The sequence below is a fragment of the Acipenser ruthenus genome, unplaced genomic scaffold (assembly GCF_902713425.1).
Source record: "Acipenser ruthenus unplaced genomic scaffold, fAciRut3.2 maternal haplotype, whole genome shotgun sequence".
NCBI classification, from domain to species: Eukaryota; Metazoa; Chordata; class Actinopteri; order Acipenseriformes; family Acipenseridae; genus Acipenser; species Acipenser ruthenus.
In genome coordinates this window covers 1-27,886 of record NW_026707909.1, presented here as the reverse complement: position 1 = coordinate 27,886, position 27,886 = coordinate 1, and the positions used below count along the sequence as shown (strand labels likewise).

At 45.0% G+C, this 27,886-nt stretch overlaps 3 protein-coding genes across 5 annotated transcripts; 1 reads left to right on the top strand and 2 right to left on the bottom strand.

Annotated features, from left to right (window-relative positions):
* Positions 1 to 1,033: 1,033 nt before the first annotated feature.
* On the bottom strand, positions 1,034 to 8,295 carry LOC117432542 (retinoic acid-induced protein 3-like). 3 transcript variants are annotated; one of them, XM_059019505.1, is made up of 5 exons: positions 8,222 to 8,295; positions 7,187 to 7,271; positions 4,230 to 5,223; positions 3,134 to 3,174; positions 1,034 to 2,787 (listed from the first exon to the last, which is right to left on the bottom strand). In XM_059019505.1, exons 1-5 carry the CDS (start codon positions 8,278 to 8,280, stop codon positions 2,680 to 2,682), a joined length of 1,287 nt encoding a protein of 428 aa, XP_058875488.1. In that variant the 5' UTR covers positions 8,281 to 8,295; the 3' UTR covers positions 1,034 to 2,679. The 3 variants fall into 3 exon arrangements, with proteins under 3 accessions (XP_058875488.1, XP_058875490.1, XP_058875489.1); XM_059019507.1 differs by lacking the exon at positions 8,222 to 8,295 and adding an exon at positions 7,384 to 7,506; XM_059019506.1 differs by lacking the exon at positions 8,222 to 8,295 and adding an exon at positions 7,359 to 7,504.
* Positions 8,296 to 13,502: 5,207 nt separating this feature from the next.
* LOC131728517 (retinal cone rhodopsin-sensitive cGMP 3',5'-cyclic phosphodiesterase subunit gamma-like) lies at positions 13,503 to 17,605 on the bottom strand. Its single transcript, XM_059019515.1, has 4 exons — positions 17,502 to 17,605; positions 15,633 to 15,804; positions 15,274 to 15,314; positions 13,503 to 14,957 (listed from the first exon to the last, which is right to left on the bottom strand). Exons 2-4 carry the CDS (start codon positions 15,773 to 15,775, stop codon positions 14,881 to 14,883), a joined length of 261 nt encoding a protein of 86 aa, XP_058875498.1. The 5' UTR covers positions 15,776 to 15,804; positions 17,502 to 17,605; the 3' UTR covers positions 13,503 to 14,880.
* Positions 17,606 to 20,948: 3,343 nt separating this feature from the next.
* Positions 20,949 to 27,313, top strand: LOC131728518 (endoplasmic reticulum resident protein 27-like; the record flags this gene model as incomplete). Its single annotated transcript, XM_059019516.1, is given in 5 exon segments — positions 20,949 to 21,214; positions 22,215 to 22,306; positions 25,145 to 25,282; positions 25,801 to 25,917; positions 27,188 to 27,313. Coding segments are annotated over 5 exon segments (549 nt in total), but the record flags the coding sequence as incomplete, so codon positions are not given.
* Between the last annotated feature and the right edge of the window lie 573 nt (positions 27,314 to 27,886).

Genomic DNA, 27,886 nt, shown 5'->3' with positions numbered 1-27,886 from the left:
CGCGGGCTCATTCGGACCCTGAGCGAGTCGCTTCACCTCCTTGTGCTCCGTCCTTCGGATGAGACGTCAAACAAACGAGCTCCTATTGGAAGTGACTCTGCAGCAGCAGCAGCAGTTGTTGATGATGCAGAGTTCACCCCCCTAGTCTCTGGAAGTCGCTTCGGAGCGCTCTGTGTAAGTTCAGGGCTGCATCCTGTATGTGGTTTGAAAGAATATTCAAGTATGGAATATATTTAGGGCTTCTGTTTTTCGGGTTTTATTAATTGTATTTTTCGGTGCTTATTTTGAGCTATTTTCGAGTTTTATGTAAATCGTTTTTTTTCAGGGCTTTCGTTTTTGATATACTGTATGAAATTAGTGTTTTCGGTTACTTTCCAAAATGCTTGAGCGGTTTTTTTTTCTGTCAATATGTATAGTAACTGGACAGGACTTCCACTCTTAAGCTGTCCCTTCTTTCCTTTGCTGTCTTCCACAGTGAAATCCCTCTGGTCTCGGCACATTCTTCTGGGGTTTTTGTCTGGAGGTATTTGTTTCACATTTCTCCACAATTCTGTTTTAAATCCTCCGCGTCTTAACTGTAACACAGCTTGAAATCCCGCTAACAAGCCTCCATCCTGATTGCAATCTCGTTTTAAATCTCGCAAGCGGATTCTCCAATAGAAATGCAGGAATGTGATGTCACTCAGTAGTTGGGGCGGGTTTAAAGCATTCAGAACGAATCAATGATAGATGCTAGTCAGGAAGGCGGGACATTGCCCAGCAGCACAGAGAAATGTATTTATTATTATTTTTGTAGTAGGTTTTTGTTTTGTTTTGTTTTGTTTAAAAGAGTAAATTTCCACAGTTTTTTCCGGTGTTTATTGTCTATCCACCGATTTATTTATTTTTGTATAGGGGGTGTTTTAACGGGTTTTATCGGTTAAAACTGAAAATCAGAAACCCTAGATATATTTGAGAGAGAGAGAGAGAGAGAGAGAGAGAGAGAGAGAGAGAGAGAGAATATACGACACAAGAAATCGACGACACAAAGTAGTTTTAATTTTTAAAAAATCAGTTTAATAAATTATCTTTACAGTTAAACGGAAGATTAAAAAAACTACAACGCCGATACTGGTCAGCTTTGAATAGTTTGATCAGAAGCTCCTGTGTTTGTGATTTATAGCTCACGAACAGACGCTTATCTTATAACATAAGCAATTGAAACGGGTTACTAATTAACATACAGTCATCAGTCCTATAGTCCTATATATCCATTTACACGCCTTTTCACATTATTATGACGTCACACAGCTGTCACAGGGCAGCACAGACAGAGTTGAAATGCAAGCTTCATATTTAAACACAGTGTCGTTTATAGCAATACAAATACTACCGGGATACAATTTGGGATAAGGACCCGTGTAGGATTATGATCATTTTTTAATGCAATTATAATTATCAAATTCAATTTATAAAAAGTAAGACTACGACCCTGTCACGTGGTAATAATAATTATTATTGACGTTGCATTTGTTTTGAACTGTCATTTGAAGGTGCCTCTGACGTCACTAATCTCGGCCTCTCCCCGCTTGCCTTGGTCACATGATCGCTTGATGACGTTGTTACCGGGTGAGTTTGAGCGCTGCGCTTCTGCTCGGGAAATCCACGGCAGCGTCATAAGAGCCGCTGTGAGTTATGTGTTGCCCTCTAGCGGTAAGAAGCCGCGGTGCGTTTTGCAGTCTCCTCTTCATCAGTCGCCTGTGTGAAATGCTCCGGCTGTCCGTCTCAACGCGGGTCTTTTTAAACACTTAACACCCTTCTACTTCACTTTTATGTTTTGTTTTTACAACGTTTAACATTCGATAATTGCAATGAATCAAACATTGATTGATCTGAGGCAGAATCAGGTTTCGGGATTTTAGAATCAGGGTTAGAGGTTAGATAGAAATATTGTTTCAGCTCGCGTGTGTGTGTGTGTGTCTCAATGTGTGCGTGTGTGTGTGTCTCTTTGTGTGTGTGTGTGTGTCTCAGTGTGTGTGTGTGTGTGTGTGTCAATGTGTGTGTGTGTATCTCAGTGTGTGTGTGTCTCAGTGTGTGTGTGTGTGTGTCAATGTGTGTGTGTGTGTCTCAGTGTGTGTGTGTGTGTCTCAGTGTGTGTGTGTGTCAATGTGTGTGTGTGTCTCAGTGTGTGTGTGTGTGTCTCAGTGTGTGTCAGTGTGTGTGTGTCTCAGTGTGTGTGTGTGTGTGTGTCTCAGTGTGTCTCAGTGTGTGTGTGTGTGTCTCAGTGTGTGTGTGTCTGTGTGACTCAGTGTGTGTGTGTGTGTGTCTCAGTGTGTCTCAGTGTGTGTGTGTGTGTGTGTGTGTGTGTGTATGTCTCAGTGTGTGTGTGTGTGTATCAATGTGTGTGTGTGTGTGTCAATGTGTGTGTGTGTGTCTCAGTGTGTGTGTGTCTCAGTGTGTGTCAATGTGTGTGTGTGTCTCAGTGTATCTGTGTGTGTGTCTCAGTGTGTGTGTGTGTGTGTGTCTCAGTGTGTGTCAGTGTGTGTGTCTCAGTGTGTGTGTGTCTCCGTGTGTGTGTCTCAGTGTATCTGTGTGTGTGTGTCAGTGTGTGTGTGTGTCTCAGTGTGTGTCAATGTGTGTGCGTGTGTGTGTGTCTCCGTGTGTGTATCTCAGTGTATCTCAGTGTATCTCAGTAAGTTATTATTCAGGGCTGTTTATATGTCTCCCGTAGTAGTCGCTGTAGGGGTGTTCCGCTGAAGCAGTGGTTTGGGGGCGCGGGATTGTGAAGTCCGGTTTGGGTCTCAAATTCTAAAAAAAAAAATAAAATAAAATAAATAAAAGTAAACACAAATACATTCCACTTTAAAAACGAGTCAAGTTTTACAGCCGTGTCAGCTACCTAAGACACGCGGCCCCTTTAATAATTCTGCTGCGTGCTGCGCTGTAGTGTCAGTTGCAGGTTTTAACCACCAGAGGGCGGTGCAAACTAAGGTCTGATGTCACTGCGGAATGTCTTCAATATATTATATCGAATCAACAAACAACCTTAAATTAAATCTGTATCTGTAGCTAAAACTTGTGAGCTGAAGAAGATCCTGAGTTTCATCGCAATCGGACGAGCGCTTCCAGAGATATTGTCCAAAACAGAACTCACCTCCATTGGCATCGCAGTTGCGTAGGGAGATTCAGCGGCGCCTGTTGAGGAGAATCAACGCATTAGAACCCTGATCAATACCGTGCCTATCCACCCCGGGAAACCTTCTATAGGCTTTGAAGCTAAAACTGAAGGGTTTGAACCATTAAGTAGTTTGTTTTTTTCAAATAAGGGAATTATTTTTTTAAACACAACAAACTTTCATAAGGGGGTAGTTCTTTATCAATTTAAATGGACTTCGAAACAATTATTAAAACATAACAATTTAATAAGGGGTAGCTCTGAATGATTTACATGGACTTATGCATATATATATATATATATATATATATATATATATATATATATATATATAATTCAATATAATATATACAATTCAGATGTCATTTGTGCACAAATGTTTCTTTTCGAAGTGAGATGCTTGCCAAACAGTACTTAATTTTTGAACAAGTTCTCGCTGAATTAGCACCCGATCTGATTAGAATCAGTTGATTCAATGGGACGTTATCAAGGGAAATCATCCCATAGGAATGGACCAGCTAGTAGCCTCCTAGTAACCCCGAAATCTACCCTGTACCCCTAAACTTAAGGGCCAGCTCTGAACGATTTACATGGACTTCCTTAAATGCTCTTTACTTGCTCTTATCTGCCCCCTATTTGACTGCATTTAATCCTGTACTTCAGAGTACTGTAATCTGTCACAAGTATTATTTAATCTGTAGTGTTTTGTATTTAATCATATCCTGATGTAACTATCACTGACACTGTTATCTGCTCCGTTATTGAATCAGATTTTGTCATATTCTTGTATTTGCTAGAACCAAAGTCATTGTATTTATCTTGCTCTTAATTGTATTAATACTTGCGCTGTGATTCTTGAAATGTGTTTTTGTTTACGATTGTAAGTCGCCCTGGATAAGGGAGTCTGCTAAGAAATAAATAATAATAATAATAATAATAATAATAATTATAATAATAATAATACCTTTTTTTTTAAACAAACAAACTTTATACATTTTTTTCAAACAACTAACTTTCAACACACAAATATATTTTTTCGTTTCCTAACTGATTGATGTTTTGAAGCCCCTCTCACCGCGGTTGTCGGGCAGGTAGACCTGGTTGTCCACGCCGTGCTTCTTGTAGGTCAGCGTGGGCAGAGACGAGGCGGGCTCCTCCCACACCCTCTCCTTCCCCTTCCTGCTCAGAAAGTGCAGCTCTGGAGCGATGAAGAACACCAGGAACACCCAGGCGTTGGACACCAGAGCGATGCTCAACACGGGGTCGTCCCACAGGGGCCTCTTCCCCAGCTCCGGGTTCCCCCGGGTCAGCATCACGATCCACACCACCCAGATCATCAGCGACAACAGCAGCGTCACGAACGCGAAGCACCCATGCTTCTTCCATTTCCCATGAGTCCCACAGAACGTGAACACGGCCAGGACCAGACCCAGCGCCATCAGGAACATCACGTAGATGAGAAGCATCACGAACTCCCCCTGGCTGTAGAAGCAGGGATTGCCGTCTCGCACCAGCACGGTCAGCTGCCACTCCACCGCGATGACCACCTGCACGAGGGTCAGCCCCAGCGCGATCCCCAGAGCCGCCCAGCCCCCGATCGGGGTCCGCTCCCTCCGCACCAGCCCCAGCAGGCGGACTTCGTGAGCGACCAGGGCGGAGAAGCACATGGCAAAGAGCACGCCGAAGAGGAAGACTCTGGTCGGGCAGGTGCGCTGGTCCGGCTGGATGATGAAGGCGAACGTCAGGCCGAACAGCCCCAGAGTGCCCAGCAGCAGGTAGAGCTGCACGGCCACGCTGCCCAGCTTCTTGGCGTTGGAGACGAACGGGACGGTGCCCAGCAAGGTGATGATCAGGGCCAGGGTGACCACCACGCCAGCCGCCGCCACCGTTTCCAGGACGATGCCCCAGCTGGCCTGCGTGTCGCACAGGTAAGAGTAAACCGGGTCCAGTCCCGCCCCGCAGCCCGGGGCTGGAGTGCTGTTACTGCTGACTTCGGAGGGCTGGGAGAGGAGGGAGAGGAGGAGGAGGAGGAGGAGGGGGAGGAGCGGGAGGGAGGAGGCAGGCAACATCTGAGAGAGGGAGGGAGGGAGAGAGAGAGAGAGTGGTTAGTGTCTTATAGTTTTTTTATTTAGAGAAAAGAAGGTTTCTCGAGCGAGAGGACTCCTTTCAGTTTTGTCAAGTCGGGTCTTAAAGGATCCCAGTGATTCAGCATCGACAGCGTGACTCAGTAACACTTGATTACTCTTGGTAGCTCATGGCAACACTTAATAACTCTTGGTAGCCCTTGGCAACACTTAATAACTCTTGGTAGCCCTTGGCAACACTTAATAACTCTTGGTAGCCCTTGGCAACACTTAATAACTCTTGGTAGCCCTTGGCAACACTTAATAACTCTTGGTAGCCCTTGGCAACACTTGGTAAGTGATAAGGGAGGGAGGAGAGTGAGTGGAGAGGAGAGGGGGGAGAGGGAGGGAGAGGAGAGGGGGGAGGAGAGAGAGAGGGAGAGAGAGAGGGAGGACAGAGGAGAGGGGGAGAGGGAGGGAGGCGAGAGGGGGAGAGGGAGGGAGGACAGAGGAGAGGGGGAGAGGGAGGGAGGAGAGAGAGAGGGGGAGAGGGAGGGAGGAGAGAGGGGGAGGGGGAGGGGGAGAGGGAGGAGAGAGAGAGGGGGAGAGGGAGGGAGAGGGGAGAGGGGGTTAAGGAAAGAGAGAGAAAGTGGATAAAGAGAGAGGGATAGGGAGGAAAGGAAGGAGAGAGAGAGGGAAGAGGTGCTTTTCTATTCATGGCAGTTCTTGTTTATTGTCCAGGAGTCCTTCCTCCTCTGTCTCTCCCTCAGGGTTTGTCGCAGTTCCTAATGCTAACGCACACAGTTCACAGTGCGAGGGTGCAGCTTAACCAGGACAAGAAACAGCAGCAATCTCAACACCAGCTGAAACACAGAACCGCGCATTGCTAAAGGGAAGCCTCCTCACAATGCACAGAAATACCCGCGGGCTCTCGCTCGCTCTGATCTTCCAGTGACCAGTACTGTGCGTTTACCCTCGTTTACCAAGAGGATCTAGCGACTGTCTGTCTGTCTGGATCTATTAATTAATTAATTAATTAATTAATTAATTAATTAATTAATTAATTAATTACACAGTGACGACACAAATAACGACATACGAACATAAACTTAGCAAAAATAATTTCTTCGATTTGTAAAACCCAAATTAAAACCTTTTTTTAGTGCCACCAAATTCACGTTTCAAAATAAGATATTTAAATGATTCTCTCTCTCCTCTTTCTCTCTCTATTTATATATATATAGAATTGTTTGACTTTAGCGTATCTCTCTCTCTTTCTCTCTGTGTCTCTCTCTGTCTCTTTCTCCTCTCTCTCTGTCTCTCTGTCTCTCTCTCTATCTCTGTTTATATATAAATATATAATTGTTCAACTTTAGCATATCTCTGTCCTCTTTCTCTCTCTCTCTCTTTACATATAGAATCATTTGACTTTAGCGTATCTCACTCCTCTTTCTCTCTGTCTCTCTCTCTCTCACTCTCTCTCTCTCTCTCTTTCTCTCTGTCTCTTTATATATATATAATTGTTCAACTTTAGCGTATCTCTCTCTCCTCTTTCTCTTTATTATTATTTATTTCTTAGCAGATGTCCTTATCCAGGGCGACTTACAATTGTTACAAGATATCACATTTTACATTATTTCACATTATACAGATATCACATTATTTTTACATACAATTCCCCATTTATACAGTTGGGTTTTTACTGGAGCAATCTAGGTAAAGTACCTTGCTCAAGGGTACAGCAGCAGTGTCCCCCACCTGGGATTGAACCCACGACCCTCCGGTCAAGAGTCCAGAGCCCTAACCACTACTCCATATATATAGAATCATTTGACTTTAGCGTATCTCACTCCTCTTTCTCTCTCTCTCTCTCTGTCTCACTCTCTCTCTCACTCTCTCTTTCTCTCTATGTCTCTCTCTCTCTTTCAATTCGTTCAACTTTAGCATCAAAATAAAATAAAAAACGTACCTTTTTTATGTTCCACCAAAAGTAGCACTCCTTTAAATGAATCTGTATTTTAACTGTCTTTCTCTCCTTCAACTGTAGCAGCAAACTGAAAAACACAATCAAAAACAATATATAATAATAATAATAATAATAATAATAATAATAATAATAATAACTGCAACCCTCTCAATACCTTTAAAAAAAACTCCAAAACACACCACAGAGTCTATAGTGTCTCTCTCTCTCTCTCTCTCTCTGTCCTTTCTTTCTCTGTGTGTCGTACAGAACTTGCTGTCTCTTTGTGTTTCTGTAGCTCAGAGTTTTTTTGTTTTTTTTAAAAAAGGTGTGTTCGGTTTTAAAGGGTGTGCTGACTTTAGCTCAGACTTGCCTTTTGCGTTATGTCGTCATTTAATGACACAGACAACAATAATCTAGTCAGGTGAGTTAAAACCAAGGTGTGCCTCTAGCATGGACTCACATTATTATTACTGGAATGTGCCAGCCATTAACTTGAACAGGGTCAAACGCCCCTCCCTTTAAAGGAGCGCTGACCATCTTTAAAATCCATTCTCTCACCTCTTATTAGCTTTATTAACAGTATCGCTGGTCCCTCCCTTTAAAGGAGCGCTGACCATCTTTAAAATCCATTCTCTCACCTCTTATTAGCTTTATTAACAGTATCGCTGGTCCCTCCCTTTAAAGGAGCGCTGACCATCTTTAAAATCCATTCTCTCACCTCTTATTAGCTTTATTAACAGTATCGCTGGTCCCTCCCTTTAAAGGAGCGCTGACCATCTTTAAAATCCATTCTCTCACCTCTTATTAGCTTTATTAACAGTATCGCTGGCCCCTCCCTTTAAAGGAGCGCTGACCATCATTAAAATCCATTCTCTCACCTCTTATTAGCTTTATTAACAGTATCGCTGGCCCCTCCCTTTAAAGGAGCGCTGACCATCTTTAAAATCCATTCTCTCACCTCTTATTAGCTTTATTAACAGTATCGCTGGTCCCTCCCTTTAAAGGAGCGCTGACCATCTTTAAAATCCATTCTCTCACCTCTTACTAGCTTTATTAACAGTATCGCTGGCCCCTCCCTTTAAAGGAGCGCTGACCATCTTTAAAATCCATTTAAGATCATTGATCTGATATGCAACATTGCAATTGTACAGGAACAAAGAAACCGATGAACTGTTACATAAGCCCAAGTGTCTTCTAATGTCATTTGAATGACGTCTTTGCATTCCTCTCCTCATTGTTTGACAGAGTTTGCTTCAGTTATTCAGCTGGTATTGATGGAAACATTTCATTAACGCAGGAGCTGGTTTTCCCTGCGTTTTTAACTTCAGTCGATTTAGTTACAGGAACTGGTTTTGCAACTTTTTCAAGAGAAGACAAAAAATAGCAGCCAACAGCCTCAAAACCGGAACCTGTGAAAACAGCGAACGCAAAACAACTGTCATTCTCTGAATTCCTCGTCCCGCGCCTGTTTAAAGACTTCAAGTGTCCTGTTGATCTCCCCGCGTCGCTGGGGTGTTCTGCTGGGGGCGTTCGGAGTGGTTCTGGGTTCTGTCGTGCCCGTTTTTAAAAAAAATCTGCCTTTAGCTGGCTTTGAGAAGCTTTCCTGGAGAATCCAGCCTTCCTCGTCCCATTGAAATCAGCTATCCTGCTCTACACTGATAATAGCATTGAATATACATTAGTTATCATTTCCCATCATCCTCCTGCTCGCTGGTATCACATGTACCCGCATGGACCTCTCTGAACTACATTTCCCATCATCCTCCTGCTCGCTGGTATCACATGTACCCGCATGGCCCTCTCAGAACTACATTTCCCATCATCCTCCTGCTCGCTGGTATCACATGTACCTGCATGGACCTCTCAGAACTACATTTCCCATCATCCTCCTGCTCGCTGGTATCACATGTACCCGCATGGCCCTCTCAGAACTACATTTCCCATCCTCCTCCTGCTCGCTGGTATCACATGTACCCGCATGGACCTCTCTGAACTACATTTCCCATCATCCTCCTGCTCGCTGGTATCACATGTACCCGCATGGACCTCTCTGAACTACATTTCCCATCATCCACCCGCTCGCTGGTAAATGCATCTCAGTTACATATGTGAGCAGGAGGATGATGGGAAATGTAGTTCTGAGAGGTCCATGCGGGTCCATCTTGAGGCTAGTGCATTAACATGAACCCGCTAGCGCCCCCTAGCCCCCCCAGGCCTCCAGAAGCTGAGAGGTCAGTCTATTCCACCCCCTCTATATAGAATGAACTCCCTCAGCTTCATAGAGTCCAATGAAAGCTGCTGAATAATGTTCCCTTGTTAACATATTGAATTCCACCCCCTCTATATAGAATGAACTGATTCAGCTTCATAGAGTCCAATGAAAGCTGCTGAATAATGTTCCCTTGTTAACATATTGAATTCCACCCCCTCTAAATAATAAAAGCTCTAAATGATGTTCCTGTAGTTTATTTTGTTTCATGATCTCTCAATTCTAAATATGTAGGCGTTGCTGAACTCTTGTCTCTGGTCTCTGTATTGTTTAATAGCAGCTCAGAGTGTTTGAACACAAACAGACAGGAGAGAGAAACAGAGATGGGACAGACACCCATACACACTGAGACACACTGAGACACGCACTGAGACACTCTCTCACTGTGTGTGTGTGTGTGTGTCTCAGCGTGTGTGTGTGTGTGTGTCTCAGTGTGTATGTGTCTCAGTGTGTGTGCATGTCTCAGTGTGTATGTGTGTGTGTGTGTGGGTGGGTGCGTGCACGTCTGTGTGCATGTCAGTGTGTGAGTGTGTGTGTGTGTGTGTGTGTGTGTGTGTGTGTGTGTGCATGTCAGTGTGTGTGTGTCTGTGCATGTCAGTGTGTATGTGTGTGTGTGTGTGTGTCTCAGTGTGTGTGTGTGTGTGTCAGTGTGTGTGTGTGTCAGTGTGTGTGTGTGTCAGTGTGTGTGCGGGTCATTCTTTGGTTCTGAATGTTCCGGTCGCAGGGTTGCTGACAGTAAACGGAGAGAGAACCAGGAGCAGCAGCTGAGTAAACAAGCAGTGAAGCAGCAGCACAGCGCGGTCTCTCCTGCAGCAGTGTGAGGGAGTGCTCAGGGAACCTCAACCTGACCCTTCTATCACTGCAGCAAACACTGCGTTTCATTCTCTCGCACTCTCTGTAGGACAGACCCTCCCTCCTCCCTCCTTTTATTATTATTATTTGTTTATTTAGCAGACGCCTTTATCCAAGAGACTAGGGTGTGTGAACTATGCATCAGCTGCAGAGTCACTTACAACTACGTCTCACCCGAAAGACGGAGCACAAGGAGGTGAAGTGACTTGCTCAGGGTCACACAGTGAGTCAGTGGCTGAGGTGGGATTTGAACCGGGGACCTCCTGGTTACAAGCCCTTTTCTTTAACCACTGGACCACACAGCCTCCTCTCCTCTCACCCCTCTCTTCTCTCCTCTCTCTCCTCATCCCTCTCTCCTCTCCCCCCTCTCCTCTCCTCCCCTCTCCTCCTCTCCTCACCCCTCTCTTCTCTCTCGTCTCTTGTAATAGTTTCTAAGTGCGGGCGTGTCTCCCTGTGATCATGCTGGGTGCGTGTTTCCTTATCTCGCACTCTCTGTAGGACAGACCCTCCCTCCTCCCTGTTTTAGTGTGATCGCCTCTCCTCTGTTTCTGTTGAAACACTCATGAGTGTTAAATATAGAAAGACTGTAGAGAATCGTCACAGTTTCTGCTGGTGCCCCTGTCTCTGCCTCCTAGCTTAAGATAACCCAGCATTTAAAACCGGAATAAACTGGTTCAAAGGGCCGCGAGGCTGGGCCGGTCTGTACAGCACAGCTGTGTGTGTGTGTGTGCGCGCGTGTGTGCGTGTGGGCGTGTGTGTCAGCTTATGTACTTTGTATCAACACAGGGCTTGTGCCCTGGCTTTGATTTCTTATTAGCTTTATTAACAGTATCGCTGGTCCCTCTCTTTAAAGGAGCGCTGACCATCTTTAAAATCCATTCTCTCCCCTCTTATTACCTTTATTAATAGGATCGCTGGTCCCTCCCTTTAAAGGAGCGCTGACCATCTTTAAAATCCATTCTCTCACCTCTTATTAGCTTTATTAACAGTATCGCTGGCCCCTCCCTTTAAAGGAGCGCTGACCATCTTTAAAATCCATTCTCTCACCTCTTATTAGCTTTATTAACAGTATCGCTGGTCCCTCCCTTTAAAGGAGCACTGACCATCTCTAAAATCCATTCTCTCACCTCTTATTAGCTTTATTAACAGTATCGCTGACCCCTCCCTTTAAAGTAGCGCTGACCATCTTTAAAATCCATTCTCTCACCTCTTATTAGCTTTATTAACAGTATCGCTGGTCCCTCCCTTTAAAGGAGCGCTGACCATTTTAAAATCCATTCTCTCACCTCTTATTAGCTTTATTAACAGTATCGCTGGTCCCTCCCTTTAAAGGAGCGCTGACCATTTTAAAATCCATTCTCTCACCTCTTATTAGCTTTATTAACAGGATCGCTGGTCCCTCCCTTTAAAGGAGCACTGTCCAGCTTTAAAATCTTGCCCGTAGCTTATTAAAAACTTGACAGCCACTTTGTTTTTTAAAAGCGTCCTTTTTTAAAGATCTTGTATGAACTTGAATAATTCTTGCCTCTGGGCCATTGTTTTATTTATCGATATTGTGTTTCCTTGGTAACGCTAAGAACGACCTCAGCTTAACTATCAACAGCAGCTGCAAAATATTGAAGCTGTACCAGCCAAGAGCAATGCATCACCTAGAATTTTAGGAGTGAAATATCATAAATTATATATATAACAAGGGAACATTATTCAGCAGCTTTCACTGGACTCTATGAAGCTGAGGGAGTTCATTCTATATAGAGGGGGTGGAATTCAATATGTTAACAAGGGAACATTATTCAGCAGCTTTCACTGGACTCTATGAAGCTGAGGGAGTTCATTCTATATAGAGGGGGTGGAATTCAATATGTTAACAAGGGAACATTATTCAGCAGCTTTCATTGGACTCTATGAAGCTGAATCAGTTCATTCTATATAGAGGGGGTGGAATTCAATATGTTAACAAGGGAACATTATTCAGCAGCTTTCATTGGACTCTATGAAGCTGAGGGAGTTCATTCTATATAGAGGGGGTGGAATTCAATATGTTAACAAGGGAACATTATTCAGCAGCTTTCATTGGACTCTATGAAGCTGAATCAGTTCATTCTATATAGAGGGGGTGGAATTCAATATGTTAACAAGGGAACATTATTCAGCAGCTTTCATTGGACTCTATGAAGCTGAGGGAGTTCATTCTATATAGAGGGGGTGGAATTCAATATGTTAACAAGGGAACATTATTCAGCAGCTTTCATTGGACTCTATGAAGCTGAATCAGTTCATTCTATATAGAGGGGGTGGAATTCAATATGTTAACAAGGGAACATTATTCAGCAGCTTTCATTGGACTCTGTGAAGCTGAATCAGTTCATTCTATATAGAGGGTGATGCTGCTAAACTTTTGTCCACGGCTGTACATGATGTATCCTAATAGAGGTCTGTATCGCTTGTGATACGAGACCACAGCATAAAGAACTACAGCTCCCAGCATGCCTCACCATTGCCGCGGGTGCAGAGGCATGCTGGGAGCTGTAGTCCTAGCCAGCAAGTTAATTCTACAGGGTGATGATGAGGGTATTGGAATGAAATTTAAAATGAAGATATTTTAGCCTTAAAATGAATGAACCCACAAAGACAGCTCAGATGGTAATTATAAAGTTTTATTAATGAAACATTACCCTTTTACAATTTACAAATGTTCTTTTTTGTCATTTTTTTTTTTTTAGGAAATCCGGTTTCCATGTTTTTGATCCAACCCGGGCGCTCTGCATTGTATGGGACTTTAGCTTTGACTCCCATTGCAGGGCCAGATGGAAAACGGGGACTGGATTTTCTATTAGTGGAAGTTGATTAGTCCTCCTTATATCTTTGGTAGGTAAAACATTTATATCATTTATTTTGAGGGGATGAGGTAGTGAAAAAGGGGGCGGGGTCACAAATACTCAATACATTCCAATAGCAAAACTAACATAAAGTGAAGCTCCAGATCAGATCTAGTTTGGGCTCTAGTGCCTTCATCAGTGTAGTAATAATAATAATAATAATAATAATAATAATAATAATAATAATAATAATAATAATAACAACAACAATACTTGATTTATACAAACAGTTTTTACTTCAATTTGAAAATCGTACATTTGAATTGTGCTAAGATTTGAGATTGGAATTTTCAAATGGCATTTTGTATATATTTATAAGTATATATGTGTGTGTGTGTGTGTGTGTGTGTGTGTGTGTGTGTGTGTGTGTGTGTGTGTGTGTGTGTGTGTGTGTGTGTCTGTGTGTGTATTTATATGAATATTTGCCAGGGGAAGTTAGTTAGTTTGCTTAATAGAATCGGAGGTGAGAGTATATCGCTGATTCAATTTGATTGAAGTTAGAATCCTTTTCTGATCATGTTTGGTTTCATCTTGAAGTTTGAGAATGGAGACTGCTAGATTTAACTCAAACATATTCAAATGATACTGATAGACAGACAGAGATAGAGACAGGTAGATACAAAGACCGATAGACAGACAGAGATAGAGAGATAGACAGAGAGAGAGACAGACATATATATAGATAGATAGAGAGATAGACAGACAGACAGACAGACAGACATATATATATATATATATAGATAGATAGAGAGATAGATAGATAGATATTTCCTATAAAGTCAATAGACTTTCCTAGTTTAAATAAATATTTCAAAGCTGTTTTACTTTGAAATAAAAGTCGGATCGCGTGGTCGATAGCATCACAGACAGACAGATCCTTGATCAGGTGCGGTGGATTCTGCGTTCATTTCCTCATTTTCTAATGTTAACCCCAGCTGTCAAAGTCATACAGAAACCTTAATATATATATATATATATATATATCTGTGCCTTTAACTGGAGCTGTTAAAACAATGCAGATGCGTATCTGACGTTAGCAAACATCTCTAGTTTCAGAAGTATATTGTCTGGCCAGGTTTAGCTGGTTCCTATTAAAAAGCCTACAAGTCAAATACCGGCTCAGCCACTGTGTGTGTGTGTGCGTGTGTGCGTGTGTGTGTGTGTACGTGTGTGTGTGTGTGTGTGTGTGCGCGTGTGTGTGTGTGTGTGACCCTAAGCGAGTCGCTTCACCTCCTTGTGCTCCGTCCTTCGGATGAGACGTCAAACAAACGAGCTCCTATTGGAAGTGACTCTGCAGCAGCCACTGACTCCCTGTGTGTCTGTGTGTGTGTGTGCGTGCGTGTGTGTGTGTGCGTGTGTGTGTGTGACCCTGAGCGAGTCGCTTCACCTCCTTGTGCTCCGTCCTTCGGATGAGACGTCAAACAAACGAGCTCCTATTGGAAGTGACTCTGCAGCAGCAGCAGCAGTTGTTGATGATGCAGAGTTCACCCCCCTAGTCTCTGGAAGTCACACACACACACACACACACACACACACACACACACACACACACACACACACACACGGATCTAAGCAGATAAGGTCTATGTCAGTAGGTCCAATGTAAATTCTCCCCACTTCTCCTCTGCAGGTTTTGATACAATGAGTTGATATGTAGCCATGGCGACGGGACAGGAAGGCCATTCTGGTTCCGTTGCCTAGACGATGCCAAATTGGGCAAGTTCATGAAGCTCCAAATGACTGAATGCCTCCCAGGGGCAAATAACAGTGATATCTGTGGAGAGACACAGAGACACAATACAAGTTAATAAAGCTAATAAGAGGTGAGAGAATGGATTTTAAAGATGGTCAGCGCTCCTTTAAAGGGAGGGACCAGCGATACTGTTAATAAAGCTAATAAGAGGTGAGAGAATGGATTTTAAAGATGGTCAGCGCTCCTTTAAAGGGAGAGGCCAGCGATACTGTTAATAAAGCTAATAAGAGGTGAGAGAATGGATTTTAAAGATGGTCAGCGCTCCTTTAAAGGGAGAGGCCAGCGATACTGTTAATAAAGCTAATAAGAGGTGAGAGAATGGATTTTATTTCCTTACCTGTTCCAAGCCCCTCCATTCCTGGAATATCATCTCCAAATCTGGAGGGAGAGAGAGAGGAGAGGGAGAGGGAGAGAGAGGGGGAGAGGGAGAGAGAGGGCGAGGGAGAGGGAGAGAGAGAGGAAGAGAGAGAGAGAGGAGGGAGAGAGAGAGACAGAGAAAGAGCAGAGGGGGAGAGAGAGAGAGAGGGAGAGAGAGAGAGGGAGAGAGAGAGAGAGTGAAAACAGGCAAAACAAACTATACAGCGACCTATCATGATACAAATCCCACAGACATCAAAACTCTGCACATTTGAAAGCCAGGGTAGCAAATCCGACCTCCCCTCCACTCCCCCCCCCCCGATGGGCGTAGCCACGTACCCCTTGATTCCCTTCTTGGGGGGCTTGCTCTTGAACTGCCTCGTCTGCCTCTGCTTAAATTTGGGGGGTCCCTTTTTGGGGGTGGCGCTGACCTCAATGGGGGCCGAGGCGGTGAGGGCGCTCCCTGCGGGGGGGTTATTCATCCTGGATATCGGGGTTCAGGGGTTCCGCTCTCTGAGAGAGAGAGAGAGAGAGAGAGAGAGAGAGAAATGATGAATGACAAATCAGGTGATCATCGCCCCCTTGTGGCCAGAAGCTAGTATGACACCCACACTGACAAATACATTCTTTTACATTTTTTTTAGTTTCAATCACGCTGATGAAGGCACTAGAGCCCCAAACTAGAGCTGGTCTGCTGGACTCAGTTTAGTTTCAATCACGCTGATGAAGGCACTAGAGCCCCAAACTAGAGCTGGTCTGCTGGACTCAGTTTAGTTTCAATCACGCTGATGAAGGCACTAGAGCCCCAAACTAGAGCTGGTCTGCTGGACTCAGTTTAGTTTCAATCACGCTGATGAAGGCACTAGAGCCCCAAACTAGAGCTGGTCTGCTGGACTCAGTTTAGTTTCAATCACGCTGATGAAGGCACTGGAGCCCCAAACTAGAGCTGGTCTGCTGGACTCAGTTTAGTTTCAATCACGCTGATGAAGGCACTGGAGCCCCAAACTAGAGCTGGTCTGCTGGACTCAGTTTAGTTTCAATCACGCTGATGAAGGCACCGGAGCCCCAAACTAGAGCTGGTCTGCTGGACTCAGTTTAGTTTCAATCACGCTGATGAAGGCACTAGAGCCCCAAACGCTTGACTTTTCCAGTTTAATTTTATCTCCTGTCTTTTTTTTTCTGCATCACTCTGTGTAAGATGGTCATCCCCTGTGAAAACTATTTTGACCTTCATAATCCTGGCAGCTAATCTGGCATTAAGAGATTATGGGATGAAGGGATTAGGGAATGAGATTATTAGTATGATTCTGTCATTAGCGTATTAGCAATTGCACAACTCAGAAACACTCACACAAACACACCTTGTAAAGCACAGGGAGGTCTGGTAAAGCATAGGGAAGCATTGTAAAGCACAGAGAGGTCTGGTAAAGCATAGGGAAGCATTGTAAAGCACAGATAGGTCTGGTAAAGCATAGGGATGCATTGTAAAGCACAGAGAGGTCTGGTAAAGCATAGGGAAGTATTGTAAAGCACAGAGAGGTCTGGTAAAGCATAGGGAAGCATTGTAAAGCACAGTGAGGTCTGGTAAAGCATAGGGAAGTATTGTAAAGCACAGAGAGGTCTGGTAAAGCATAGGGAAGCATTGTAAAGCACAGAGAGGTCTGGTAAAGCATAGGGAAGCATTGTAAAGCACAGAGAGGTCTGGTAAAGCATAGGGAAGCATTGTAAAGCACAGGGAGGTCTGGGAAAGCATAGGGAAGCATTGTAAAGCACAGAGAGGTCTGGTAAAGCATAGGGAAGCATTGTAAAGCACAGAGAGGTCTGGTAAAGCATAGGGAAGCATTGTAAAGCACAGAGAGGTCTGGTAAAGCATAGGGAAGCATTGTGAAGCACAGAGAGGTGTGGTAAAGCATAGGGAAGCATTGTAAAGCACAGAGAGGTGTGGTAAAGCATAGGGAAGCATTGTAAAGCACAGTGAGGTCTGGTAAAGCATAGGGAAGTATTGTAAAGCACAGAGAGGTCTGGTAAAGCATAGGGAAGCATTGTAAAGCACAGAGAGGTCTGGTAAAGCATAGGGAAGCATTGTAAAGCACAGAGAGGTCTGGTAAAGCATAGGGAAGCATTGTAAAGCATAGAGAGGTCTGGTAAAGCATAGGGAAGCATTGTAAAGCACAGAGAGGTAAAAAATAAAAAATGTTGATTACTTACAGATTTCAAACGAGTGCAATTGAGCCTTTGAGTTCATCAGCTGAATGCGCGTCTCTCTCTCTCTCTCTCTCTCTCTGTCTCTGTGAGTCTCTGTCATATACCCTCCTGTCTTTAATCCCTTCTGTGACATCACTGCCCCCTCCGGACCAATCAGGGGAGCTCTCAGTGATCTGGAACGTTCAGAGAAATCAGCCCCCCCTCGTGACATCACACTCTAGCAGGATAATGCGTTTGGAGAGCAGATCGCTACCATGTCAGGTGTGTCCGTCTGTAGCTGATAATATATTTATAGATTTGGTTTTAAGTCCTGTTTGTCGTCACATTCCTATCCGTGTGTGGAGCTGTGGCCAAAACTTTAATATCTCTATATAGAATGAACTGATTCAGCTTCATAGAGTCCAATGAAAGCTGCTGAATAATGTTCCCTTGTTAACATATTGAATTCCACCCCCTCTATATAGAATGAACTCCCTCAGCTTCATAGAGTCCAGTGAAAGCTGCTGAATAATGTTCCCTTGTTAACATATTGAATTCCACCCCCTCTATATAGAATGAACTCCCTCAGCTTCATAGAGTCCAATGAAAGCTGCTGAATAATGTTCCCTTGTTAACATATTGAATTCCACCCCCTCTATATAGAATGAACTCCCTCAGCTTCATAGAGTCCAATGAAAGCTGCTGAATAATGTTCCCTTGTTAACATATTGAATTCCACCCCCTCTATATAGAATGAACTCCCTCAGCTTCATAGAGTCCAATGAAAGCTGCTGAATAATGTTCCCTTGTTAACATATTGAATTCCACCCCCTCTATATAGAATTAACTCTGAGAAGGGGGCTGGTTCATTATCTTCTCTGTGCTTTGAGAAGGGGGCTGGTTCATTATCTTCACTGTGCTTTGAGAAGGGGGCTGGTTCATTATCTTCACTGTGCTTTGAGAAGGGGGCTGGTTCATTATCTTCACTGCTTTGAGAAGGGGGCTGGTTCATTATCATCACTGTGCTTCACTACACTGTGCTGTGTTTTTCCCAGGGGGCTGTGGGTTCAGGCTAGTTCACAGTGGGGTCTCGTCGCAGGCAGGTTGAACTGGGTTTACAGTAAGCTGGGTCGATCGTGAGGTAAGAAGCAGCGGGAGAGAGAGAGACACTGCGGTCTAATCCTGGGAGAGAAACACAGGAGCTGTAATACCACTGGAGAAGGGAGGGGAGGAGGAGAGGGAGGGAGAGATGGAGAGGGAGAGAGAGAGAGCGAGGGAGAGAGGGAGAGAGGGGAGAGGAGAGAGGGAGAGGGAGAGGGAGAGGGGAGAGATGGAGAGGGAGAGGGAGAGAGGAGAGGGGAGATGGGGAGAGGGAGAGAGGGGAGAGCGAGGGAGAGAGGGAGAGGAGAGAGGGAGAGGGGAGAGGGAGAGAGAGGGAGAGAGAGAGATGGAGAGGGAGAGGGGGGAGAGCGAGGGAGAGAGGGAGAGGGAGAGGGGAGAGATGGAGAGGGAGAGAGATGGGGAGAGGGAGAGGGGAGATGGAGAGATGGGGAGAGGGAGAGAGGGGAGAGCGAGGGAGAGAGGGAGAGGAGAGAGGGAGAGGGAGAGAAAGGGAGAGAGATGGAGAGGGAGAGGGGAGAGATGGAGAGGGAGAGGGGAGAGGGAGGGAGAGAGGGAGTCGGAGAGAGGGAGAGATGGAGAGGGAGGGAGGGATGGAGAGGGAGAGGGAGAGGGAGGGAGAGATGGAGAGGGAGGGAGGGATGGAGAGGGAGAGGAGGAGGGGGGAGGGAGGGAGGAAGAGGGAGAGAGGGAGATGGGAGAGGTAGAGATGGAGAGTGAGGGAGAGGGAGAGATGGAGAGGGAGGGAGGGAGAGGTGGAGAGATGGAGAGGGAGGGAGAGATGAAGAGGGAGGGAGAGGGGAGAGATGAAGAGAGAGGGAGGGAGAGAGAGAAGTGCAGTAGTTGTTATCCAGATTTTTTTTAGAAGCAGATGATTCTCTAAGTGGATTTCTTAACCTTTGAAATCTGGAGCTCACAGCTGTCATGAGAGACGAGGAGAGAGAGCAGCTCCATACTGACAAAACATTCACGCACGTGTGTGTGTGTGTGTGTGTGTGTGTGTATTTGTGTGTGTGTGTGTCTCAGTGTGTGTATGTGTGTCTGTGTGTGTGTTTGTGTGTTTTCTCTAATAGAAATGCTGTTTTTAAAATTGCTTTTTAAAAGAGTTTCCTTTTTTTTTATTTGTGCTCAATTTTAGTTTGCAGATTTCCGTGTCTATATTTAAACACACAGACAGAGATGGACACAGACAGATACACACAGACAAACACATTGACACACACACAGATACACACACACACACACACACTGAGACATACAGACAGACAGACACACACACACACTGAGACACACAGATAGACAGACACTGAGACATACAGACAGGCACACACAGACACACTGAGACACACACAGATAGACAGACACACTGAGACATACAGACACACACACACTGAGACACACACAGATACACAGACACACTGAGACATACAGACAGACACACACAGACACACTGAGACACACACAGATAGACAGACACACTGAGACATACAGACAGACACACACAGACACACACAGATACACAGACACACTGAGACATACAGACAGACACACACACATACACACTGAGACACACAGATAGACAGACACTGAGACATATAGACAGACAAACGGACACAAACACAGACATTATTTTTCAATTCATTCTTAGTCTTCAAAGCTGTTTCTAAACTATAGTCATTAAATATATACTCCAACAATTCAGAGCATTGTGAATTTACAGCTCAATGCTCCCCTCTGGTGGTAGAAAGCTGTAATGACATCTAGTATGCTGTTTTCGGCTCGGTGGGTGTCATTGCGTAACTATCCAGCAGAGGTCAGCATTTAGCTAAGAATTAGACAGCACACAGATAGCAAAACTAAACTGACTCAAGCAGAAGCGTTTGGGCTCCAGTGCCTTCATCAGCGTGATTGAAACTAAACTGAGTCCAGCAGACCAGCTCTAGTGTGGGGCTCTAGTGCCTTCATCAGCGTGATTGAAACTAAACTGAGTCCAGCAGACCAGCTCTAGTTTGGGGCTCTAGTGCCTTCATCAGCGTGACTGAAACTCAACTGAGTCCAGCAGACCAGCTCTAGTTTGGGGCTCTAGTGCCTTCATCAGCGTGATTGAAACTAAACTGAGTCCAGCAGACCAGCTCTAGTTTGGGGCTCTAGTGCCGTCATCAGCGTGATTGAAACTAAACTGAGTCCAGCGGACCAGCTCTAGTTTGGGACTCTAGTGCCTTCATCAGCGTGATGTCCACATACATGTTTATATATATATATATATATATATATATATATATATATATATATATATATATATATATATATATATATATATATATATTAATATTTAACCTCTCAGTCAATAACACCTGCTACTTTCTCACCTGTGGTGGTCCAGCCAATCAGCTGCTGAATTTGAGTTCCGTTGCCTTTTTGGAAAAGGGGGAGGGGCTAAGCTCAGGGGTTAAAGGTGAGCCAGGTTGTCTAGTTTTTAAACCCCCACCTCTCCCCCTGTTCTCTCTCTCGCTCTCTCTCTCTCTCCACACAGACAGACACAATGCGCGATTTCGTTCTCAAGTGTGTGTTCGTGGTTTTGCTGCTGAATTCTCCCGCAGTAGTTACTGAGGATGGAGGTAAGGTTTGAGTTTGTTCTTTCTTTCATTCTTTCGTTCTTTCGTTCTTTCTTTCTTTCTTTCTTTCTTTCTTTCCTTTACAGTCCTGTATTTAGAGAAGCGCTCGTTCGATTGTGATGAAACTCGCTCAGGATCTTCTTTAGCTCACAAGTTATTGAGAGGATCAGAATCTGGGTCTGTCTGTCCGTCTGTCTGAGTGTGTGTGTGTCACAGTGTGTGTGTGTGTCTCAGTGTGTGTGTGTGTGTCTCAGTGTGTGTGTGTCTCAGTGTGTGTGTGTGTCTCAGTGTGTGTGTGTGTCTCAGTGTGTGTGTGTCCCAGTGTGTGTGTGTGTGTGTGTGTGTGTGTCTCAGTGTGTGTGTGTGTGTGTACCAGTGTCTAAGTGTGTGGGTGTGTGTCTCAGTGTGTGTGTGTCTCAGTGTGTGTGTGTGTGTGTGTGTGTCTCAGTGTGTGTGTGTGTGTGTGTGTGTCTCAGTGTGTGTGTGTCTCAGTGTGTGTGTATCTCAGTGTGTGTGTGTGTCTCAGTGTGTGGGTGTGTGTCTCAGTGTGTGTGTGTCTCAGTGTGTGTGTGTGTGTCTCAGTGTCTCAGTGTGTGTGTGTGTGTCTCAGTGCCTCAGTGTGTGTGTCTCAGTGTGTGTGTGTGTGTGTGTCTCAGTGTGTGTGTGTGTGTGTCTCAGTGTCTAAGTGTGTGGGTGTGTGTCTCAGTGTGTGTGTGTCTCAGTGTGTGTGTGTGTGTCTCAGTGTGTGTGTGTGTGTCTCAGTGTCTCAGTGTGTGTGTGTGTGTCTCAGTGCCTCAGTGTGTGTGTCTCAGTGTGTGTGTGTGTGTGTGTGTGTGTGCCTCAGTGTGTGTGTTTCAGTGTTTCAGTGTGTGTGTGTGTGTCTCAGTGTCTCAGTGTGTGTCTTGCACTCCCAGCTCTGGCGATATCAAGGATACCAGCTGCAGCGTTCACACGCACACAGCCATGAGCATTCATGATCAAAGAGATTCAATTCTGTTCTCAGGACCCGACAGCACCCCCTCCTGGCTGAAGGACGTCACTGCAGTAGATCAATTTTTAGAAGAACCAGATGTGGCCGTCATAGGATTCTTCAAGGTGAGTGAAGGGTTAATTCAGAGCTCACAAAATAATTATTATTATTACATACCTCTCTGTGCTTTACAATGCTTCCCTATGCTTTACCAGACCTCTCTGTGCTTTACAATGCTTCCCTATGCTTTACCAGACCTCTCTGTGCTTTACAATGCTTCCCTAGGCTTTACCAGACCTCTCTGTGCTTTACAATGCTTCCATATGCTTTACCAGACCTCTCTGTGCTTTACAATGCTTCCCTATGCTTTACCAGACCTCTCTGTGCTTTACAATGCTTCCCTAGGCTTTACCAGACCTCTCTGTGCTTTACAATGCTTCCATATGCTTTACCAGACCTCTCTGTGCTTTACAATGCTTCCCTATGCTTTACCAAACCTCTCTGTGCTTTACAATGCTTCCCTATGCTTTACCAGACCTCTCTGTGCTTTACAATGCTTCCCTATGCTTTCCCAGACCTCTCTGTGCTTCACAATGCTTCCCTATGCTTCACCAGACCTCTCTGTGCTTTACAATGCTTCCCTATGCTTTACCACACCTCTCTGTGCTTTACAATGCTTCCCTATGCTTTACCAGACCTCTCTGTGCTTTACAATGCTTCCCTATGCTTTACCAGACCTCTCTGTGCTTTACAATGCTTCCATATGCTTTACCAGACCTCTCTGTGCTTTACAATGCTTCCCTAGGCTTTACCAGACCTCTCTGTGCTTTACAATGCTTCCCTATGCTTTACCACACCTCTCTGTGCTTTACAATGCTTCCCTATGCTTTACCACACCTCTCTGTGCTTTACAATGCTTCCCTATGCTTTACCAGACCTCTCTGTGCTTTACAATGCTTCCCTATGCTTTACCAGACCTCTCTGTGCTTTACAATGCTTCCCTATGCTTTACCAGACCTCTCTGTGCTTTACAATGCTTCCCTATGCTTTACCAGACCTCTCTGTGCTTTACAATGCTTCCCTATGTTTTACCACACCTCTCTGTGCTTTACAATGCTTCCCTATGCTTTACCAGACCTCTCTGTGCTTTACAATGCTTCCCTATGCTTTACCAGACCTCTCTGTGCTTTACAATGCTTCCCTATGCTTTACCAGACCTCTCTGTGCTTTACAATGCTTCCCTATGCTTTACCAGACCTCTCTGTGCTTTACAATGCTTCCCTATGTTTTACCACACCTCTCTGTGCTTTACAATGCTTCCCTATGCTTTACCAGACCTCTCTGTGCTTTACAATGCTTCCCTATGCTTTACCAGACCTCTCTGTGCTTTACAATGCTTCCCTATGCTTTACCAGACCTCTCTGTGCTTTACAATGCTTCCCTATGTTTTACCACACCTCTCTGTGCTTTACAATGCTTCCCTATGCTTTACCAGACCTCTCTGTGCTTTACAATGCTTCCCTATGCTTTACCAGACCTCTCTGTGCTTTACAATGCTTCCCTATGCTTTACCAGACCACTCTGTGCTTTACAATGCTTCCCTATGCTTTACCAGACCTCTCTGTGCTTTACAATGCTTCCCTATGCTTTACCAGACCTCTCTGTGCTTTACAATGCTTCCCTATGCTTTACCAGACCTCTCTGTGCTTTTATAAGGGTTAGTCCTGTTTGTACATACATATATATATATATTTTACTGTTATTTCAAAAACAAATTTTGGCACCCTCGCACTATTGGCTGCCTGCTTGGGGTCAGGAAGTGCAGGTTGCCGTGGTCACAGCGTGGGCGAACCACAGTGCAGAGTTTTGGCCAGACTTCCTGTTTGGGCAAGCACGCCACAGGAAGTCTGGCCAAATAAACTCGGCATTGTGGGATGTGGCTGACAATCTTACACAGCAAAGAAAAATCATAAAAATAAATGAAAAAGACATGAGAGAGTCAAGCAGAGATATGAACTGATAGAGAGACAGAGTCAAGCAGACATATGAACTGATATAGAGACAGAGTCAAGCAGAGATATGAACTGATATAGAGACAGAGTCAAGCAGAGATATGAACTGATAGAGAGACAGTCAAGCAGAGATATGAACTGATATAGAGACAGAGTCAAGCAGAGATATGAACTGATATAGAGACAGAGTCAAGCAGAGATATGAACTGATATAGAGACAGAGTCAAGCAGAGATATGAACTGATATAGAGACAGAGTCAAGCAGAGATATGAACTGATATAGAGACAGAGTCAAGCAGAGATATGAACTGATATAGAGACAGAGTCAAGCAGAGATATGAACTGATAGAGACAGAGTCAAGCAGACATATGAACTGATATAGAGACAGAGTCAAGCAGAGATATGAACTGATAGAGACAGAGTCAAGCAGAGATATGAACTGATATAGAGACAGAGTCAAGCAGAGATATGAACTGATATAGAGACAGAGTCAAGCAGAGATATGAACTGATAGAGAGACAGTCAAGCAGAGATATGAACTGATATAGAGACAGAGTCAAGCAGAGATATGAACTGATAGAGACAGAGTCAAGCAGACATATGAACTGATATAGAGACAGAGTCAAGCAGAGATATGAACTGATAGAGACAGAGTCAAGCAGAGATATGAACTGATATAGAGACAGAGTCAAGCAGAGATATGAACTGATATAGAGACAGAGTCAAGCAGAGATATGAACTGATAGAGAGACAGTCAAGCAGAGATATGAACTGATATAGAGACAGAGTCAAGCAGAGATATGAACTGATATAGAGACAGAGTCAAGCAGAGATATGAACTGATATAGAGACAGTCAAGCAGAGATATGAACTGATATAGAGACAGAGTCAACGAGACATATGAACTCATAGAAGTATTAATAATGTTTGTATATTTTTTATTTTCTCAGGACTCAGAGGCTCTTGGCTTTACTGATTTCGTGACTGTCTCCTCTGACCTCTCACCCCTGACCTTTGCCCTCTGCAGTGACCCCGCAACCTGGGAGAAATACCACATCAACACGAGCACAGTGTCCGTCTTCAGAAAGGTGTGCCCCAAAACTATACCAGACCTCTCTGTGCTTTACAATGCTTCCCTATGCTTTACCAGACCTCTCTGTGCTTTACAATGCTTCCCTATGCTTTACCAGACCTCTCTGTGCTTTACAATGCTTCCCTATGCTTTACCAGACCTCTCTGTGCTTTACAATGCTTCCCTATGCTTTACCACACCTCTCTGTGCTTTACAATGCTTCCCTATGCTTTACCAGACCTCTCTGTGCTTTACAATGCTTCCCTATGCTTTACCAGACCTCTCTGTGCTTTACAATGCTTCCCTATGCTTTACCAGACCTCTCTGTGCTTTACAATGCTTCCCTATGCTTCACCAGACCTCTCTGTGCTTTACAATGCTTCCCTATGCTTTACCAGACCTCTCTGTGCTTTACAATGCTTCCCTATGCTTTACCAGACCTCTATGTGCTTTACAATGCTTCCCCATGCTTGACCATGTCTCTTGTTGGCTCACCCCTGTGTCTGTCTGTCTGTCTGTCTGTGTGCGTTTCAGACAGACAGCCGACATGAAGCTCTGGAGTTGAGAGAGGACAGGAAAGTGGATTCCGACACGATGGCGAGATTCATTAGGATCAACGAACTGCACTATCTGACAGAGTACAGCGATGTGGTGAATATCCCTGTGTCTAGATCTCTGTGTCTCTGTGTCTCTGTATCTCTGTATCTCTGTGTCTCTGTATCTCTGTGTCTCTGTATCTCTGTGTCTCTGTGTCTCTGTATCTCTGTGTCTCAGTATCTCTGTATCTCTGTGTCTCTGTATCTCTGTGTCTCTGTGTCTCTGTATCTCTGTGTCTCTGTGTCTCTGTATCTCTGTGTCTCTGTATCTCTGTGTCTCTGTGTCTCTGTGTCTCTGTATCTCTGTATCTCTGTGTCTCTGTGTCTCTGTGTCTCTGTGTCTCTGTATCTCTGTGTCTCTGTATCTCTGTGTCTCTGTGTCTCTGTATCTCTGTATCTCTGTATCTCTGTGTCTCTGTGTCTCTGTATCTATGTGTCTCTGTGTCTCTGTATCTCTGTGTCTCTGTGTCTCTGTGTCTCTGTGTCTCTGTGTCTCTGTATCTCTGTGTCTCTGTGTCTCTGTGTCTCTGTATCTCTGTATCTCTGTATCTCTGTATCTCTGTGTCTATGTGTCTCTGTGTCTCTGTATCTCTGTATCTCTGTATCTCTGTGTCTCTGTGTCTCTGTATCTATGTGTCTCTGTATCTCTGTGTCTCTGTGTCTCTGTGTCTCTGTGTCTCTGTGTCTCTGTGTCTCTGTATCTCTGTGTCTCTGTGTCTCTGTGTCTCTGTGTCTCTGTGTCTCTGTGTCTCTGTATCTCTGTGTCTCTGTGTCTCTGTATCTATGTGTCTCTGTGTCTCTGTGTCTCTGTATCTCTGTGTCTCTGTGTCTCTGTGTCTCTGTGTCTCTGTGTCTCTGTATCTCTGTGTCTCTGTGTCTCTGTGTCTCTGTGTCTCTGTATCTCTGTATCTCTGTATCTCTGTGTCTCTGTATCTCTGTGTCTCTGTGTCTCTGTGTCTCTGTATCTCTGTGTCTCTGTGTCTCTGTGTCTCTGTGTCTCTGTATCTCTGTGTCTCTGTGTCTCTGTGTCTCTGTGTCTCTGTGTCTCTGTATCTCTGTGTCTCTGTATCTCTGTGTCTCTGTGTCTCTGTATCTCTGTGTCTCTGTATCTCTGTGTCTCTGTGTCTCTGTGTCTCTGTATCTCTGTGTCTCTGTATCTCTGTGTCTCTGTGTCTCTGTGTCTCTGTATCTCTGTGTCTCTGTGTCTCTGTATCTCTGTGTCTCTGTATCTCTGTATCTCTGTGTCTCTGTGTCTCTGTGTCTCTGCACAGGCAGTCAGTCGAATCTGAGAGATTTCTCCGTGTGGGTTTTTTTTTCGTTGTCAGACTGCCATCGGCATTTTCCAGTCCGCGGTCTCCACTCACCTGCTCCTCTTCACTGACCAGAGATCGAAAAACTTCACTGCACTGCAGAGAAATATCAGGGAGCTGGCTCCAGAATACAGAGGGAAGGTGAGAGGGGGGGAGAGGGAGGAGAGAAGATGAGGGGGAGGGGGAGGGGGAAGAGAGGGAGGGGGAGAGGAGAGAGAAGATGAGGGGGGAGAGAGGGAGTGAGGGGGGGAGAGAGAGAGAGGGAGGAGGGGAGGGGAGGGAGTGAGGGAGGAGAGGGAGAGGAGAGAGCAAGGAGAGGGGAGAGAAGATGAGGGGGAGAGAGGGAGTGAGGGGGGAGAGGGGGAGGAGAGAGTGTGGGAGAGGGGAAAGAAGAGGGGTGAGAGAGGGAGGAGGGGAGAGGAAGTGAGGGGGGAGAGGGAGTGAGGGGGGAGAGGGGAGGAGAGAGTGTGGGAGAGGGAAAGAAGAGGGGTGAGAGAGGGAGGAGGGGAGAGGAAGTGAGGGGGGAGAGGGAGTGAGGGGGGAGAGGGAGGAGAGAGCGAGGGAGAGGGGAGGAGGAGAGAGCGAGGGAGAGGGGAGGGAGGAGAGAGCGAAGGAGAGGGGGAAAGAAGAGGGGTGAGAGAGGGAGGAGGGGAGAGGGAGTGAGGGGTGAGAGGGGAGGAGAGAAGAGAGCGAGGGAGAGGAGAGAGAAGATGA